The 14,660-nt window shown below is 54.3% G+C and overlaps 3 protein-coding genes across 3 annotated transcripts in view; 2 read left to right on the forward strand and 1 right to left on the reverse strand.

Moving 5' to 3' along the window:
- Window positions 1–524: 524 nt before the first annotated feature.
- Tmem210 (transmembrane protein 210) lies at window positions 525–1,513 on the forward strand. Its single transcript, XM_055599818.1, has 4 exons — window positions 525–612; window positions 764–899; window positions 1,123–1,152; window positions 1,312–1,513. Exons 1-4 carry the CDS (start codon window positions 525–527, stop codon window positions 1,511–1,513), a joined length of 456 nt encoding a protein of 151 aa, XP_055455793.1.
- Window positions 1,514–2,332: 819 nt separating this feature from the next.
- On the forward strand, window positions 2,333–3,521 carry Lrrc26 (leucine rich repeat containing 26). The gene is made up of 2 exons (XM_055599947.1): window positions 2,333–3,005; window positions 3,082–3,521. The coding sequence occupies exons 1-2, from the start codon at window positions 2,333–2,335 to the stop codon at window positions 3,402–3,404; spliced, it is 996 nt and encodes a 331-aa protein (XP_055455922.1). The 3' UTR covers window positions 3,405–3,521.
- Window positions 3,517–14,660, reverse strand: part of Grin1 (glutamate ionotropic receptor NMDA type subunit 1) — an 11,282-nt gene continuing 138 nt past the window's right edge. The window contains exons 2-13 of the mRNA XM_055599764.1: window positions 14,503–14,586; window positions 10,759–10,900; window positions 10,551–10,678; window positions 10,120–10,284; window positions 9,926–10,044; window positions 9,697–9,809; window positions 9,475–9,623; window positions 9,215–9,372; window positions 8,885–9,046; window positions 8,343–8,452; window positions 8,105–8,250; window positions 3,517–4,444 (exon numbers count right to left, since the gene is read on the reverse strand). Of these exons, the coding sequence (XP_055455739.1) occupies window positions 4,376–4,444; window positions 8,105–8,250; window positions 8,343–8,452; window positions 8,885–9,046; window positions 9,215–9,372; window positions 9,475–9,623; window positions 9,697–9,809; window positions 9,926–10,044; window positions 10,120–10,284; window positions 10,551–10,678; window positions 10,759–10,900; window positions 14,503–14,586 (1,545 nt within the window). The 3' untranslated portion in view covers window positions 3,517–4,375. The remainder of the gene's footprint in view (window positions 4,445–8,104; window positions 8,251–8,342; window positions 8,453–8,884; window positions 9,047–9,214; window positions 9,373–9,474; window positions 9,624–9,696; window positions 9,810–9,925; window positions 10,045–10,119; window positions 10,285–10,550; window positions 10,679–10,758; window positions 10,901–14,502; window positions 14,587–14,660) is intronic.

A 14,660-nucleotide genomic window follows, 5' to 3' on the forward strand; every position in this document is an offset into this window, starting at 1 on the left:
AGGATTCCTTAGGATACCAGCAGTCCTCTAGAGGCTTTATAGGCTATATGAGCTCAGCCTTCCAAAGCAACCAAGGAGGGTAACAACATATATACCCACCTCACCTTCTCCTGCTTCCCCTACTTGCCACAACCTGGGGATGAGTTTGTAGTTTGGTAGAGCCCTGACTCCACTCAGAGCTCTGCAGTCCTGATGTTGAAAAGCAAATGGAGACCATGGTTCCCAACATCAGAGGGCCAAGTATGTTTCTTACCCATTTAACTAGAACTGCTATCTGTCCTTAAAGCTATAGCCCTGACACAGATCTGCCCAGAGCTCACAAACCCTGTCCCCTTTACCTGCTCCATCCAGGACTGTCTGCCCAGGACTTCTGGAGTTCCAGCATCCAAGTGTGAATGAAGTTCAAGCCAGCCTGGGTACTCTAAGGCCCTGCCCCCACGCCCTCTGCCTCACAACCCCACTGTGAGGTCAGCACCTTCCAATGAGTTCCATTTAGAGGTGTGTGGTGGGGCTGGGGGCTGGACATGGCCCCCTGTCCCCAGCCTGACTCCTGTCCAGCTGGCAGCCCCCTTGGCCTGATATGTTTGTCCCTTTTGCTCTTCCCTGCTGCAGGTGCCTCCTCCTGCTAGCCTCCCAGCCACATTCCCTCCCTTTCCAGACAGGGCAAGCCATTTGTGTCCTGAGGGCCACTAGGGTTGGGGTGGATCTGATATCCTCCACAGGCAGGTGACTGGCCCCTGGTCTTGTGGCCTTGTTTCTGCAGCTGGAACCTACTGTGACTGCAGCCTTGGCCTCAGCCGCGAGGCCCTTATTGCCCTCATTGTGGTGCTGGCTGGTGTCAGTGCCAGCTGCTTCTGTGCCCTCGTTGTTGTGGCGATTGGTGTCTTTCGGGCCAAGGGGTGCGTGAGCTTGGGGTTGGGTGCAGTGGGAGTGAGGCCGTGCTACTAGCCCTGGGCTGTTAGTCATGCTTTGAGGGGTCCCTTCCTGGGGTGGTATGTCATGAGAAGCAGGGGATAATGTGTGTTGGATATGGGGTTATAGGAAGAGAGAGGTTGCACGGGGCTGCTAGGTGTGTGGGATAAGCATTTCTCCAGAGTTTATACCTGCCTTTGTCCCCCTCAGTGACACATGCCCCGGACACAAAGAAAACAGGTAAGTGTGGCAGAGGAAGCCTCAAGGGTGAGCTCTGTCCTCTCTCTGCCCCTCCTAAAAGTGACTTCACAGTGGCATCAAGAGTAATGTTTTCAAGGGCTGGCTTCCCCTGGGTAGCCAAGACCCTGCCAGATCATGCTGACCTAGCCCATCATGCAGGTTGGTGGGGCCCTACGGGCTCCAGGAAGATCGCATAGACCTGCACTCGGTACACGTGGAGTCCCACCTCATGGACCCTGATCTGGAGGTATCCATGATGCCATCCTTGGAGAGCCATGGCCTCATGACCATCCCCATGGAGGTTCCTCTAGAGGAGCCACCTCCACCCCTTCCCCCTCCTCCTCCCTCCCTTCCAGAGTAGTGGAGGGCAGCTAGGCTGGGGAATTAAACAGTATTTAGTGATTATGTGCTGTCCTTCTTGAAAGCCCCTCAAGGTGTAGTGTTTGTACCTGGATCATAGTGGGTATCTCCACCCTAGGGCACTGAGCCACACCCATGGGGTCTCTAGCTCCTAGCCTGCTAGCCAGTTCAGCTCTTTCCCGTACCTTCCTACTGCTGGTCTTACAATGATGACTAATCCTGGGTCCTCCCACCTCCCCAGATTCCCTATAACAGGACCTATGTGCTGGCAAGTCAAAAGGGAGCTGCACTGACCAGACTTAGGCCAGTGCCCCTTTCTACTGACACTGTCCTTAAGAACTACAAGGTGGAGGGGTTGAAGCAACCGATTTCCTACACTCTCTCTTTTGCCTCCTACACTTCAAGGGCCTTTCCTCTGCGTTTAGGTTCCATTATGTGCTTGTACCTTCACCAATCCTCTGTCTAGGGACTGGGACAGTCTCTGTGGGGTCTTTTTGCTGAATAGGAATGGAATCGGAACTGGGGTATGGAGCAAGGCCCTGTGGGTTGCATTCTCTGTGGAACTGCTGGGTTTGATCCTGCCCTTTAGGTCTCAGGGGAGTCCAGCAGTCTCACCAGTTCTACTACCGGCTCAGGGCCAAGGCAAGACTGGAGCTCTGGACAGGTGGTTGGCAGTATTGGGTATTGGCTCTGTGCCTAGCCCCCGCCTAAGGCGAGGAACCAGCTATGAGGAAACTGTTGTGCTCAGGCAGGAGAGTTAATACTTGTGCAGGTGAGGTAGGGACAAACTCTGGTCACCGGTAGTTCTCAAGCTGCCCGCATGTGGGGCTCTTTTTTCTCGCGGCTTTCGCCGCAACTGTATCTGCTGCTACTGATGTCATTGAGGCGAGTCTGGACCCAGGAGCACGTTGGAACTGCCCCTTCCACATTCCCGGTGGCCCCCGAATGCCCCGAGGCCTGTTGGTGTTCACTAGGAGGCAAGGCCAATTGCTCCGGACTAGCGCTGCCTGCGGTACCAGATGGCCTGAGCTGGCGCGTACGCTCACTGCTGCTAGATCACAATCGCGTGAGCGCACTGCCTCCAGGCGCGTTCGCCGATGTGGGCGCGCTGCTATACTTAGACCTGAGGGAGAACGGGCTTCGGTCGGTGCACGCACGAGCTTTCTGGGGTCTGGGAGTGTTACAATGGCTGGACCTGAGCACCAACCAGCTGGAAACTCTGTCTCCCGGCACCTTCGCACCGCTGCGCGCGCTGAGTTTCCTTTCCCTAGCGAGTAACCGGCTGGCACTCCTGGAACCTTCCATCCTGGGCCCGCTCCCATTACTGCGCGTGCTCAGCCTGCAGGACAATTCACTGTCTGCGCTCGAGGCGGGTTTGCTGAATAGCCTGCCTGCACTCGAAGTGTTGCGCTTGCGAGGCAACCCCTGGGCGTGCAGCTGCGCTTTGCGCCCGCTTTGCACCTGGCTGCGCAAGCACCCGCGTCCCGCTTCAGGTGAGCCATCTGGGTCGCAGGACGGATAATGTTTGGTGCAGTTGCTGCCATCTGATGCCGCTCCTGTGTCCCGCAGAAACTGAGACCCTGCTCTGCGTGTCTCCAAGACGCCAGACGCTCAGCCTGCTGACAGCCTTTCCGGACGCCGCCTTCAGACACTGCGCTCAGTCACTCTCAGCGCGAGACCTGGCGGTGGTCTACGCTCTCGGGCCGGTCTCTTTCCTTGCTAGCCTGGGCATCTGCCTGGCACTGGGCTCCGTGCTCACTGCCTGTGGTGCACGGCGCCGCCACCGCCGCCGCACCAGGGTGCGCCTCTTACTAAGGAGACAGCCAGACCCCGAGGGCCCAGCCTCCCTGGAGACCACTGGGAGCCCCGCAGCTGCACCTACCCAAGCCTAAATGGGCTGCGGTTGTTTCCAGCGCTCCCGCAGTGCTCCGCACTTTGAAAACTCCCCAAATCCCTGATCCTCCCTTCACCCTTCCTGTAGGCGTCAACAATAGACACAACCCGGAAATTTTCTGACATTCCTTTAGGCATCACCACTGAATACTGAAATTAGGGGTGGCTGTGCGAGCCCGGTGTCCCTGGGGAAGAGGGGCAGCGCGCTGCTGCGCACGGGCGGCATGGGGGAAGGCACGCGCTTGGACACTTGGGAGAACCGGTCATGTACAAGGTGTTGGGTGAGTGACACCCGAATGGGAGGCTGATGGCGCTCCCTGGTGCCCAAGGTGCGGGGGCTCGCAAGCCAGCGTCTGAGGAAGCCTATTGTGGCTGTAGGTAGAAGAGAAGGCTCAGCCCTCTTGGAGTCTGGAGCCCTAGACAGTTGGGAGCCAGAGAGCACCCCTGGGAAGCGCTACCGCTAGGGCAATGAAGGCTAGCCCTGGAAAGATCAGGGCCAGCCCAGTGAATGGGGTTGGGAAGGGTCTTGGGAGGGTGGTGCAGTAGGAGAGAGATGGAATTTAGGTTGCAGAGAGCAGGCGCTGGAGGAGGGGGGGTGACCTAGCAAGCTGGGGCCATGGGCCCCCACTGTAGCTTAGGGTGGTGGCTGGAGGAAGGACGGGACTGCCATTTCTGCTCCAGACCGCTCCGACTGGGGCCACTTAGGCCCCTCACCCACTGCTCAGAGACTCCAGGGCCCTGCCTCTGCCGGAGCGCCCTGTGGCCCTGCCCAGCTCTGGCCCATCCTCAGCCGCTCTGGTCCGCACCTTGGTCCTGCAGGGGCTGCCTGCCAGGCAGCAGGGCAGGCGGATGGGAGGCCCAGGGTGGGCAGTCTCTGGGGCGGGTGGGCTTCCCTCAAGCCTTCCCGAGCAGCAGGACTCATCAGTGTCCTTGGCCGGGCTAACTGGGCAGGTGGGCGCCTCCGGGGGCCTCACACCACGGTGCTGACCGAGGGATCTGAGAGGTTGAGCGGGCCCGTGATATCAGTGGGATGATACTGCTGTAAAATAGAAATACACAGACAAGGCGGCCCGTTAGCTCCGATGTCGGGGGCACGCGCGGGGCCGGGACAGGGTGGACCGGCCAGCCGGCCGACCGGCGGGCAGGCGGGCACGGCCCGGGGGAGGCTGGGGGTGCTCCTCCCCCGACCCCGTCGTGCTCCGGGGTTCTGCGTGGGCCAGGCCGCTGTCCCGTGCGTCTGTCTGTCTGCGGGGGGAGGGGCAGAGGAGGGCGGGCGGGGCGTCTCAGCTCTCCCTATGACGGGAACACAGCTGCAGCTGGCCCTCCTCCCTCTCAATAGCGCGTCGCGGCAGCACTGTGTCTTTTTGGTTTTGCAAAGCGCCGCGTCCACCCCCGGTGCTCTATAAATAAGAACCAACAATCAATACCTGCTGGCCCCGCCGGCTACCGGGGATCCCAGCCCTGAGCGCCCAGTGCTGCCCTGGCCCAGACCGGCCACAGGACAGGGGCAGAGGATCTCAGCAGCTGGACCGACCCCACCCCACCCAAAGGAGCCCCCACCCAGGCCTCCCTCTGAACAGCACCCAGCCCCAGAGACAGGGTGGGAGCTGGGCAGCCCTCCCCCACCCAGCCACAGTGGCAATGCCCAGAAGTCAACCCTGAAGGGTGGGGCCAGCTCCAGATGGCCAGGAAAAACCGGTCCCAGGGGCCCAGGGAGGCTCAAGTAAAGATAGAACTGAGAACAAGTCCTGGGAAGGAACCATGTAGATCTCTTGAGTTGTACCCGACCAGCTCCAGATGGGGCCCCGAGGCTGAGTGACACCCACTGAAAATGGCCTGTCACCTGCAGGACTTTCGTACTTTCCTCTTTGGCCACCTGGCCCCAAAAGTACAGATTATCTTTGTCAAATTTCCCCTTTCCCACACAAATTCCAGCCCACAGGACCCTCAGCCCTGCTCTCCCTCCCCTGCGCCCCCTTGTGGGAGTTCTGGCTCAGACCTGGCAGCATAGGCCTTGCCCACTTTCCCAGGTCTGGGTGACCCTGGAAATAGTGTTTGCACCAGCTCCTGGAGCCTCAAGTTGGTGCAGCCCACAGACCCTTACTCTTCGTCCACTCTTTCTGTACCAAGGCCCTCAGAGAGCTGAGCAGCCAGGCCTCATGGGCCTTTCTGGAGCACCCTCGTACTTTGAACCTGGGACTTCAACTGCTCCATACCAAATTGTTTGCTTTCTTCCTGGACATAGGGGTGTAACTACAAATCTAGATTCCTCATGGGACACAAGCTCTTTGTGGGTGACATTACCCACTGGTTAGAGGGGCTTCCTGTAAACTAGAGGATAACTGCCTAGGACCAGGGAGGGCTCTAGCAAAATGGGAACCCATTGGAACCCATTTTTTCTGAGTACGCATTTTTGCTGCAGTAGCATGCTGCGTGCTGCCCGAGGCAGGGGACGGGTTCTGGTTCTGAAAGCAGAGGCCTGGCTCTGACAGTGGCCTGTGGTTTGTGGCCTGGCCTTAGCCTCTCCTTCCTGGGCCTCCCTCTGAGAACCTCAGTTTTGCCTTAGGTGCTCAGGCCAGGGCTTTCAAGGATACCCTCTCCATGCTCAGATCACCTGGGCTCTGCTGCCACACCTCCATTAGGGACCTGTTCAACTTGACCCCACCCCACTCCCCACCTGCAGTCTCCCCTGACCAAGGGTCAGTGCCAATGCTAGGCCCCAGTCGTCCACCCAGATGGACCCAGGCCCGGCCCCCAGCCCCCGGCCCACACAGAGACCACATGGAAGATGCAACACGCATGGCTCTGGTGAGACAGGTGAGACAGGTGTCTGGGGGGCGGGGCCAGTGGCCAGACAGACGGACGTGATGGGACATCACAGCTACACCCTCCAGGGCTGTTTTAGGGCAAGAGTGAAGACATCAAGCCCCTTTCGGAGGCAAGAGAAACAGGGATAAAACAGATGCAGTGTGGCCTCCTGGCTGGGGCAACCTGGGACAGGGCTACTCTGGTTCCCAGGGTCCGGGTAGTCCAGAGAGATGGTGAGGCTGACTGACTGACCAACGACATGACACAGCTTCCAGATGGTGTGTGGGTCATGGCATGGGGAGAGAGGTGGGCAGACTAACGTGGAGACACATGGAGAAGCTGAGGACTAGTGAGGGCTTTAGGAGAGGTCTGGAGAGTTCTAAAGGACAGCCCTTGAGTGGGTGGAGGGTGGGCGAAGGACTGACTTGGCACAGATGGCCAGGGTTGGTGGTGGGGACAGGGGTGGGATGGTAAAGGAGAGGGAGACAGACAGGGGGCAAAGGAGGAATCAGAGACGCGGGACTGGGGTGCTTCCCCCTTACCGTGTCTTTGGAGGACCTACGTCTCTTGAAGCTGGAGGCCAGGGTGGAGGTGATAGCCCTAAATGTGGCTTTCTTTTTAGGGTCAGGCTCTGCTCTACCACTCTTTCTATCCTAAAATGAATATGTATAAGTGATTAGATGGCTAAGGGTGGCGGCCAAACCTGCCCTTGCCTGCTCCTTGGGGGCTGTTGCCAGGCCTGGCCAGCCACTCAGTCAGTCAGCCTGGCCTGACTCCTGCCTGCCTCACTGTGCTATACAGATGGACCAACAGCCAGACTTTTGAGAGTGACCTCTTCTGTCCGGGGTTGGTCCTGTCCTTGTTTGTGCTGGGACTGGGCTGGGGAAGTCCTGCTGGCACTCTTCCTGGGATATCCGCCTGGTTCCCTGGCTTAGAGGCATCCTGAGGAGGAGGGGCCCCTGATGACAGGAAGAGCTTCCCCTCAGGCCACACCAGCCTTTTTGTTCAGAGGCTGCTGACCCCAAAGGGTACACGACTGGACCCAAGGAGGTGTCCAGTTAGAATTGGAGTGATAGACAGAGGCAGATCCGGGGACACTGGTCTGGAGTCTGATGGCCAGAATGACCCTGGACAGCTGTGGCCTGGTCCCCAGGGGACCTGTAGAGCCAAAAGCAAGAATAGGTGGATGAGAGGTGAGGGGGCCCCAATAGCCCTGTCCTCCCACAGCCCTCATTGCAACATCAATGTCAGCTTAGGACACAGCTCCAGGAAGACACCCAGAGAAAGAGAAGAGACAAGTGAATCAAAACCTGGCCATTGGCCACCAGTCTTCAGGCCTGCATGAACCTCACTGCCTACTCTGTCCTTTCCATGGTGGGCTCTGACCATCCTACATGTAGCCTCATCCCTGATAACCGAAAATCCACATGGATGTGGCCTGAGGCAGATCAACCCCATTTAGACTGGAGTCACGAAGCAAGACACAGCATGAAAAGGGGTCCCTAGATGGTGGCAAAGGAGCTTGGATGATAGAGGGCTAAATGCATCTCAGGTTCACATGCTATACACAGGTGGGCAGGTCTTACCCTGCCTGCTTGCCCTCCTACGGACTGGGTTCCAGTAGGTGACTGGAGACAGAGGGGCCAGGTAGAAACTTGAAGCAGGGTGTATGGCCTCCCTTGGCCCAGCTTGGCAGTGGGTGACCACCTGCAGGCAGCCCCTGCCTGTGCTGCCCCTGTGCCTTGGGAACACTCACCACTGCCCCTGGCCATGGCTCCTAGCACCAGTCCTGCCCATGAGCCAGAGCCAGTGCCACAGCCTGTAGGGATAGAGTAGGGCCATGGCCTGGCGGGGCCCTGGACGCCAGGCCTCGGAGGGTGGCCTGTCCTACCTGCAGGTTCTTCCTCCACACGTTCACTGCTGCAAAAGCCAGCTGCATCTGCTTCCTACGGGCATCCTTGTGTCGCTTGTAGGCGATCTCAATGAAAATCAGGAAGATTCCAGCCACGATGCCTCCAGCCACCAGCATGAAGACCCCTGTGTGAAAGGCCCAGTGGCTCATCTGCCTGCCCGAATGCTATCGCCCCTAGAGAATCCATCACAGTACCATGGCAGCATGGAGGACCCACCTGCCATGTTCTCAAAAGTGAGAGTCGCAGGAGCATTGCTTCGGGAGTCACATTCCTGATACCGAACCCATGTCTTATCCAGATCTTCCATGAAGCCATTCTCATGGGACCTGGGTAGGGATGGGAAAAGGAAGGGATGGGTAGCAGCGGGTGTGGGGCTGGGAATGGGCAGGGCTTGAATCTAAGAATGAGGCTGTGTGAGTGTGCAGGGCATTCAGGGGGAAGGACTGGGAGTGAGCAGGGCTCACAGGGGAGGAAGCACTGTGGAACAGGATCTGTAGTCCAAGTGCGGCTTCTGGGCTGGTAGTGAGAAGGTTCCCCCAAGGGACTGATGCCTGGTTTGATGCCTGGTTTGGGTGGAGAGGATCCTTTAAGGCAGTTGTGCCTGATGATATCAGTGACTAGTGAACAACTGTTGGCCTAGGGTAGAACAGTTTGGTGTGTTCCCGCTGGGGCATTGGGAACAAGGTCCAACCTTGTGGGGAGGCTCTTAGAGCAAAGTGGAGAAGGGAAAGGGAGTTTCCAGCACAGGGTAGACTCACTTGAGTATAGACAGGGAAACATTTTGCTTCCAGGGGCTGTCCTTGCGCATGCCGATGCCAAAGCCTGAGCGAAAGAACAGCTCACCCGTGGTCACCAGGTCACATTTCTGGGAAGCCTCAAACTCCAGCACCGCTGAGTCCCAGATGAAGGCATGGAGCTTGCTGCCGGCAGAGGCAAAGTCAAAGGGACAACACATAGCCTGTTCATTCTACCCTGCTCACACTACAGCACAGACAATCTTCACTGTGTTTCCTGTGTGAGTGGACTCCCTTCTGCCTGTCCCTTTCTTATCCCACCCAACCATGGCGGCCCTTTGTCTGACTGCTCACTTGTCCCGCACAGCCTGGATGGCCTCAGCTGCGCTCTCATAGTTGTGCTTTTCCATGTGCCGGTACATGGTGCTCAACTCCACCTGCCTCCGGAAGTAGATGTCCACAGAACTCTGTTTTACAGTTGCATAGATGAACTTGTCTGAGGGGTTTCTGAGCTGCAGGGACAGAGATCTCGGCTTGTGGCTGCTCCCCAGACCTCACCAGAACAGACACTCCCTCCTAACCTCTTGACCCTTCCCCCTGCCCGAGGGCCTCACCCTTGGATCATTGATGCCTGTGATGCGCTCCTCAGGTCGATCCAGCACCAGGAAAGCTGCTAGGTTGGCAGTATAGGAAGCCACGATGATCATGGCAAAACCAGCCCACACCATACCTAGGATACGTGCAGAGAAACTTCGGGGGGCACCTGTGGGCAGAGACTTGGGTCGGTTCCTGGAAAGCAGGGGATGCAGCCAGGCAGGACCTGGGTTTAACCTCACCTTCTCCAATGCCAGAGTTGAGTAGGACACCCCAGGAGAACCACATGGCAGAGGACAGGGTCAGTGCATCCTCCTCCTCCTCCTCACTGTTCACCTTGAATCGGCCAAATGGACTGTAGAGTGCAAAAGGAAGGCAATAGAGAGGACAGGAGAGGCATCTTTGCCTGATCCTACCCAGTTCTGCCCACCCTATAAATGGAGGGAGTCTGGATTTCTGCATGGTGCTCACCTGAAGCGGTCCAGGAGGTACAGCATCACAGCCACCACATGGACGGACAGTCCCACTAGCAACCAGAGTGTGCTCTGAAAAGGCTGCATAAATGAGTCCAGCGTGCTCCGGGGGATTTCCTGCAGGTGATGAAGTGGTCAGTTTCTCCTGGGCCTTCCATGCCCCTATCTCATCTCCACCTGATCCCTGCCTACCTTCTTGACAAGAATGGTCAGGCCCTGGTACTTGAAGGGCTTGGAGAACTCTATGTACTGTGCACGCTCGTTGTTGATGGTCAGTGGTGCCACAATCATGTCTGCTTGACCACTGAGTAGCTCTCCCATCATTCCATTCCACTCCTTTTTGTTGCTGTTATTTACCTGAAAAGTGACAGAACCAGTGGGGCTGCAGACAGGATGGGCATGGGTCCTTGAACAAGATCTCCCACACCACAGTAGTCCTAGCACATGGGGAGCATGTCTCCTGTTCCACATCTAGCTCATCTCTAACGCCCAGCCCCAACCAACAGGTCTCCCCTAAAGAGGCTCCACCCGACCCATAGTTTTCCAATTAATCCATCTCAACCCGAAGGACCCTCCCACTAGCCCCTTCACTCCAGACCCTACTTCTGCCATCCACTCCATACCCGCTCCTGTGTGCCAAACTTGCCATCTGCCACCAGGTGCACCTCATAGGTAAAATTCATGGTCCGTGCCAGCTTGATGAGCAGGTCAATGCAGAAGCCATAGCAGCACTGAGGCACCGTGTGGCGGGCTGTGGGCAGTTAGGGAATAGCAACAGTGGGTCCCTGACTTTACTTCCCTGTGCCCTACCACACTTTGCCCAGCACTCACGGCTGCCTGGTGATGTGTCATTAGGCCCTGTGCAGATCACCTTCTTCACCGGGTCACCATTGACTGTGAATTCCTCTTTGCATGTCCCATCACTCAGTGTGGGCTTGACGTACACAAAGGGCTCTTGGTGGATTGTCACTATCTGGGGGAAGACAAGAGCCAGCCTGGGCCACCTGCCCTTGGGTGTCTCCAGGTGCTGTCTTCTCAGCGTGCAGCTGAGCCCCAGTCCTAAGCTTGGAACCTCTGCCCTGCTTTTCAGAGGTCAGTCTACATCTTCCAACATGGCTAGCATTGCCTGCCTGCTGCTCTTAGGGGACAGATACAGGTCTGGGGAGGAGCTAAAGTAGGGCACAGACTTCCTCAGCCATCTGCCCTGATTCATCAAAAGTGCCTCCTTCAATACTGTCCTCACTGTGGCCCATTTCTCCTCAGGTCCCAGTTTACACATTACTCTTATCATTTGCCAAATAAAGTAAAATGTGCCACCCTGGCCTCCACTGGCATGTAGCCTTCATTTTTTGACCCTCGTAATTTTTTTCCCTCGTATGTTTGCATGTAAGTTTGTTTCCCTGTGTATTCATGCATGTGTACAAGTGCACATGCTGGCCAGAGGTCAATGTCAGGTGTCTTCCTCTATCACAGTCTATCCTATTTTATTATTTAAATATTTTTTATTTTATTTTATGTATGTGTGTGCCTATTGTGTGTATATGTATACATGCAGGAGCCCACAGAAATCAGAAGGAGGCATCAGACCCCCTGGAACTGAAGTTACAGATGATTGTGGACTGCTATGTGGGTTCTGGGAATTAAATCCAGGTTCTTTGGAAGAGCAACAAGTGCTCTTAACTCTGAAAAGATATCTTTCCAGGCCCTATTTTATTTTAAAATTTATTTATTATTTATATGGTGTTCTGCCTGCATGTGTGCCTGCACGACAGAAGAGGGCACCAGATCTCATTATAGATGGTTGTGAGCCACCATGCGGTTCCTGGGAATTGAACTCAGGACCTTTAGAAGAGCATCCAGTGCTTTTATCCTCTGAGCCTTTTTCAGCCTCTATTTTACTTTATTTTAAAGACTTTTATTTCTGTTTTAAATATGTTTTGCTGGCATATACATCTGTGCTTCAGGATGTATATGGATCCCCTAGAACTGCAGATACAGATGGTTGTTAGCTGCCGTGTGGGTACTGAGCAATCTCTCCAGCCCCATGATGATGATAATGATGATGATGATGATGATGATGATATTGACAAATTTTCTTCACTAAGCTTGGAGCACAGTAATTGGCTAGGCTGGTTAGTCAGAAGCTCTAGTGATCTGCCTGTCTCTGTTCCCTCCTTCCAATGATAGGGTTACCATGACTACAGTGCACAGCCATGTTCAGATTTTTACATGGGTGCTGAAATCATTGAGCTATTTACAAACTCTAGTGTATATGTGTGTTTGTGTGTGTGTGATCAACTCTGCCTCCTAAAAACTAAGATTAAAGGTATGTCCTACCAACCTACCCCCTCCAGCCTCTTGTTTTCTTTCTTTCTTTTTTCCTTTTTTCTATTTTTTTGTTTGTTTTGTTTTTGAGATAGGGTTTCACTGTATAGTCCTAGCTGCCCTGGAATTTGATATGTAAACCAGGATGGACTTGAACTTACAGAGAGATTCATCTGCCTCTGCCTTCTGAGGACTGGGATTAAAGGTGTGTGTGCCATCACTGCCTGGCTCTCTTTCTTTTTTTTAAGGAAGGACCTCATAGAGGGAGGAGAAGTGCAGTCAGGATACAATAAGAGTAGAATAAATAAAGTAAGTAATTTAAAAAATGCCTCCATAAAATCAGGCTTGTAGGAAAGCCTAAAGGGCATTTTCGTAATTAGCCATTGGTAAGGGGCCAGCCAATTGTGGTGGAGCCACCCCTGGGCTGGTGGTCTTGAGTTCTATAAGAAAGCAGCCTGAGCAAGCCATGAGGAGCAAGCCAATAAGCAGTGCCCCTCCATGGCCTCTACATCAGCCCCTCCTCCAGGTTCTTGCTCTGTTTGGATTCCTGTCCTGACTTCCTTTGATGATAAACAGCAATATGGTAGGGTAAGCAAAATAAACCAAATAAACCAAAAAAAAAACAAAAAAAAAAAAACAAAAAAAAAGAAGAAAGAAAGAAAAGAAAAGAAAAAGTAAAAAAGAAGGAAAGAAAGAAGAAAGTAAGGGCCTCATATAGTCCAGTTGGCCTCTTACTTGCTATGTAGCTGAGGATGACCTTGAACTCCTGATTCTTTCATCTGCCACTGAAGTACTGGGTTTAAAGTTGTGCTCCACTATACCTAGTTATGCTTTTCTTCCAAGGCTGCCTCTTTAGCCCAGGCTTCAGCTTTGATACTCTCCTTTTCCTGTTCTCTAGGGCTCATGGTCTGGTTAGCTGGGGGACAGGTATAAGTCTGGGGAATGCTGAAATGTAACACAGGCAGTTGCTGAGGGCCTCTACGGAATGTGGAGAGCAGAGGGATAAGCAGCCCAGGCAGGACTGGACAACAATGCCAGGAGTGGTGAGAAGAAATGGAGGAGGTACCCTCAGCTGGGAGTCTTGAGAAGGAAGAGTCAAGAGAAGGGGATAGGATCACATTTTTTTTTCTATTATATGAGTATATATGTTAGTGCTGTCAAAACACTAGTGATGGGATTAGACAAATGTGTCAGCAGTTAAGAGCACTTGAAGACCCAGGTTCTGTTCTTATTACCTACATGGTGGCTTACAACTATCCATTCCAGTTACAGGGGGTCCAATATTTTCTCCTTACCGCTGTGGGCATATGCATATATATATAATTTAATACATCAGTGGGCCCCAAAACATTGCTAATATCCATCTGCACCTTGAGGAGTTCCCTTGGTTATTGATGTTTGGCTTTCAGCTTTTTTTCCCCTTTGGTATTTTAAGTCAGGGTTTCTTTGTGTAGCCCTGGTTGTCCTGGAACTAGCTGTGTAGACCAGGCTGGTCTTGAACTCATAGAGATCCACCTGCCTCTGTCTTCAGAGTGCTGGGATTAAAAGGGTGCACCACAACCACCCAGTGCTTTCAGACTTTGCAGCATCAGGTGCCTGAACTGCAAAGAGATATCACATTGGCTTTTCAAGGAGACACTCTCCCCTGTGAGAATGGAGGCAGGCACTCACCCATTGAGTGAGACCACAGGCCCCAGGTTGCAGAGGTGAGTTCAGAAAATTAGCAGGATTGAGTTATTTGATGACACAGAGAAGGTTAGCTAGGTACATGTCTTAGGTGGTCTATGATATCAGAGCTGGGTGTGGTGTGGCTCAACATGAGGAGGAATTCTCAGAATTAGGCGGGGGGGGGTGACCCATGAATTAACTCAGTGAATGTGTAAATCAGACTGAGGGAAAAAGGGATTATACAGGAGGAAACCAGCTTAAAAAGTGGGTTCCTGGGTGTCCAGGGAAAAATGAGACACTTAAGACAGTAAATTTAAGTTGAACTCTGCACTGGGGCCCAGAGTACTCACCATTGTCCCTCTACCCATACCAATCAGTTCTTTCTCAGACTTAGCTAGAATTGGGCCAGAATAAAGTGCTAGCGAGGGCCCATTGGACAGAAACTGTAGCTTCTTTCCCCACCTACACGTCTGCTTCCTGTGCCATTTGTTCCATGACCTCACTCCCTTTCATCCTGGTCTGAAGGAGTAGATGAAGTGCAGGGGATGGGAATCTTGGAGTGTGCCAACAGGGTCCCCCCACCTTTAGTCTGGTGGACATCTGGTATCCTCGAGGCTTCTCTGTCTCTCCTCCTGGCCAGATGATCTTCCTGTCATTTGGGATGACCTGGGGGTGGGAGTATGAGATGGAGGGTGGCCACGCAGGGGTCTTGGCCCCAGGACCCTAAGGCCCCAGCCCCC

The sequence above is a fragment of the Psammomys obesus genome, unplaced genomic scaffold, assembly GCF_907164565.1.
Source record: "Psammomys obesus unplaced genomic scaffold, mPsaObe1.curated_primary_1811, whole genome shotgun sequence".
Taxonomy (NCBI): Eukaryota; Metazoa; Chordata; class Mammalia; order Rodentia; family Muridae; genus Psammomys; species Psammomys obesus.

Coding starts and splice junctions, on each gene's coding strand:
- Tmem210 (XM_055599818.1), top strand. CDS start 525: ATGGCCCCCTGTCCCCAGCCTGACTCCTGTCCAGCTGGCAGCCCCCTT. Junction 900..1,122: donor GGTGTCTTTCGGGCCAAGGG/GTGCGTGAGCTT, acceptor TGTCCCCCTCAG/TGACACATGCCCCGGACACA. Junction 1,153..1,311: donor CCCGGACACAAAGAAAACAG/GTAAGTGTGGCA, acceptor CCCATCATGCAG/GTTGGTGGGGCCCTACGGGC.
- Lrrc26 (XM_055599947.1), top strand. CDS start 2,333: ATGTGGGGCTCTTTTTTCTCGCGGCTTTCGCCGCAACTGTATCTGCTG. Junction 3,006..3,081: donor GCACCCGCGTCCCGCTTCAG/GTGAGCCATCTG, acceptor TGTGTCCCGCAG/AAACTGAGACCCTGCTCTGC.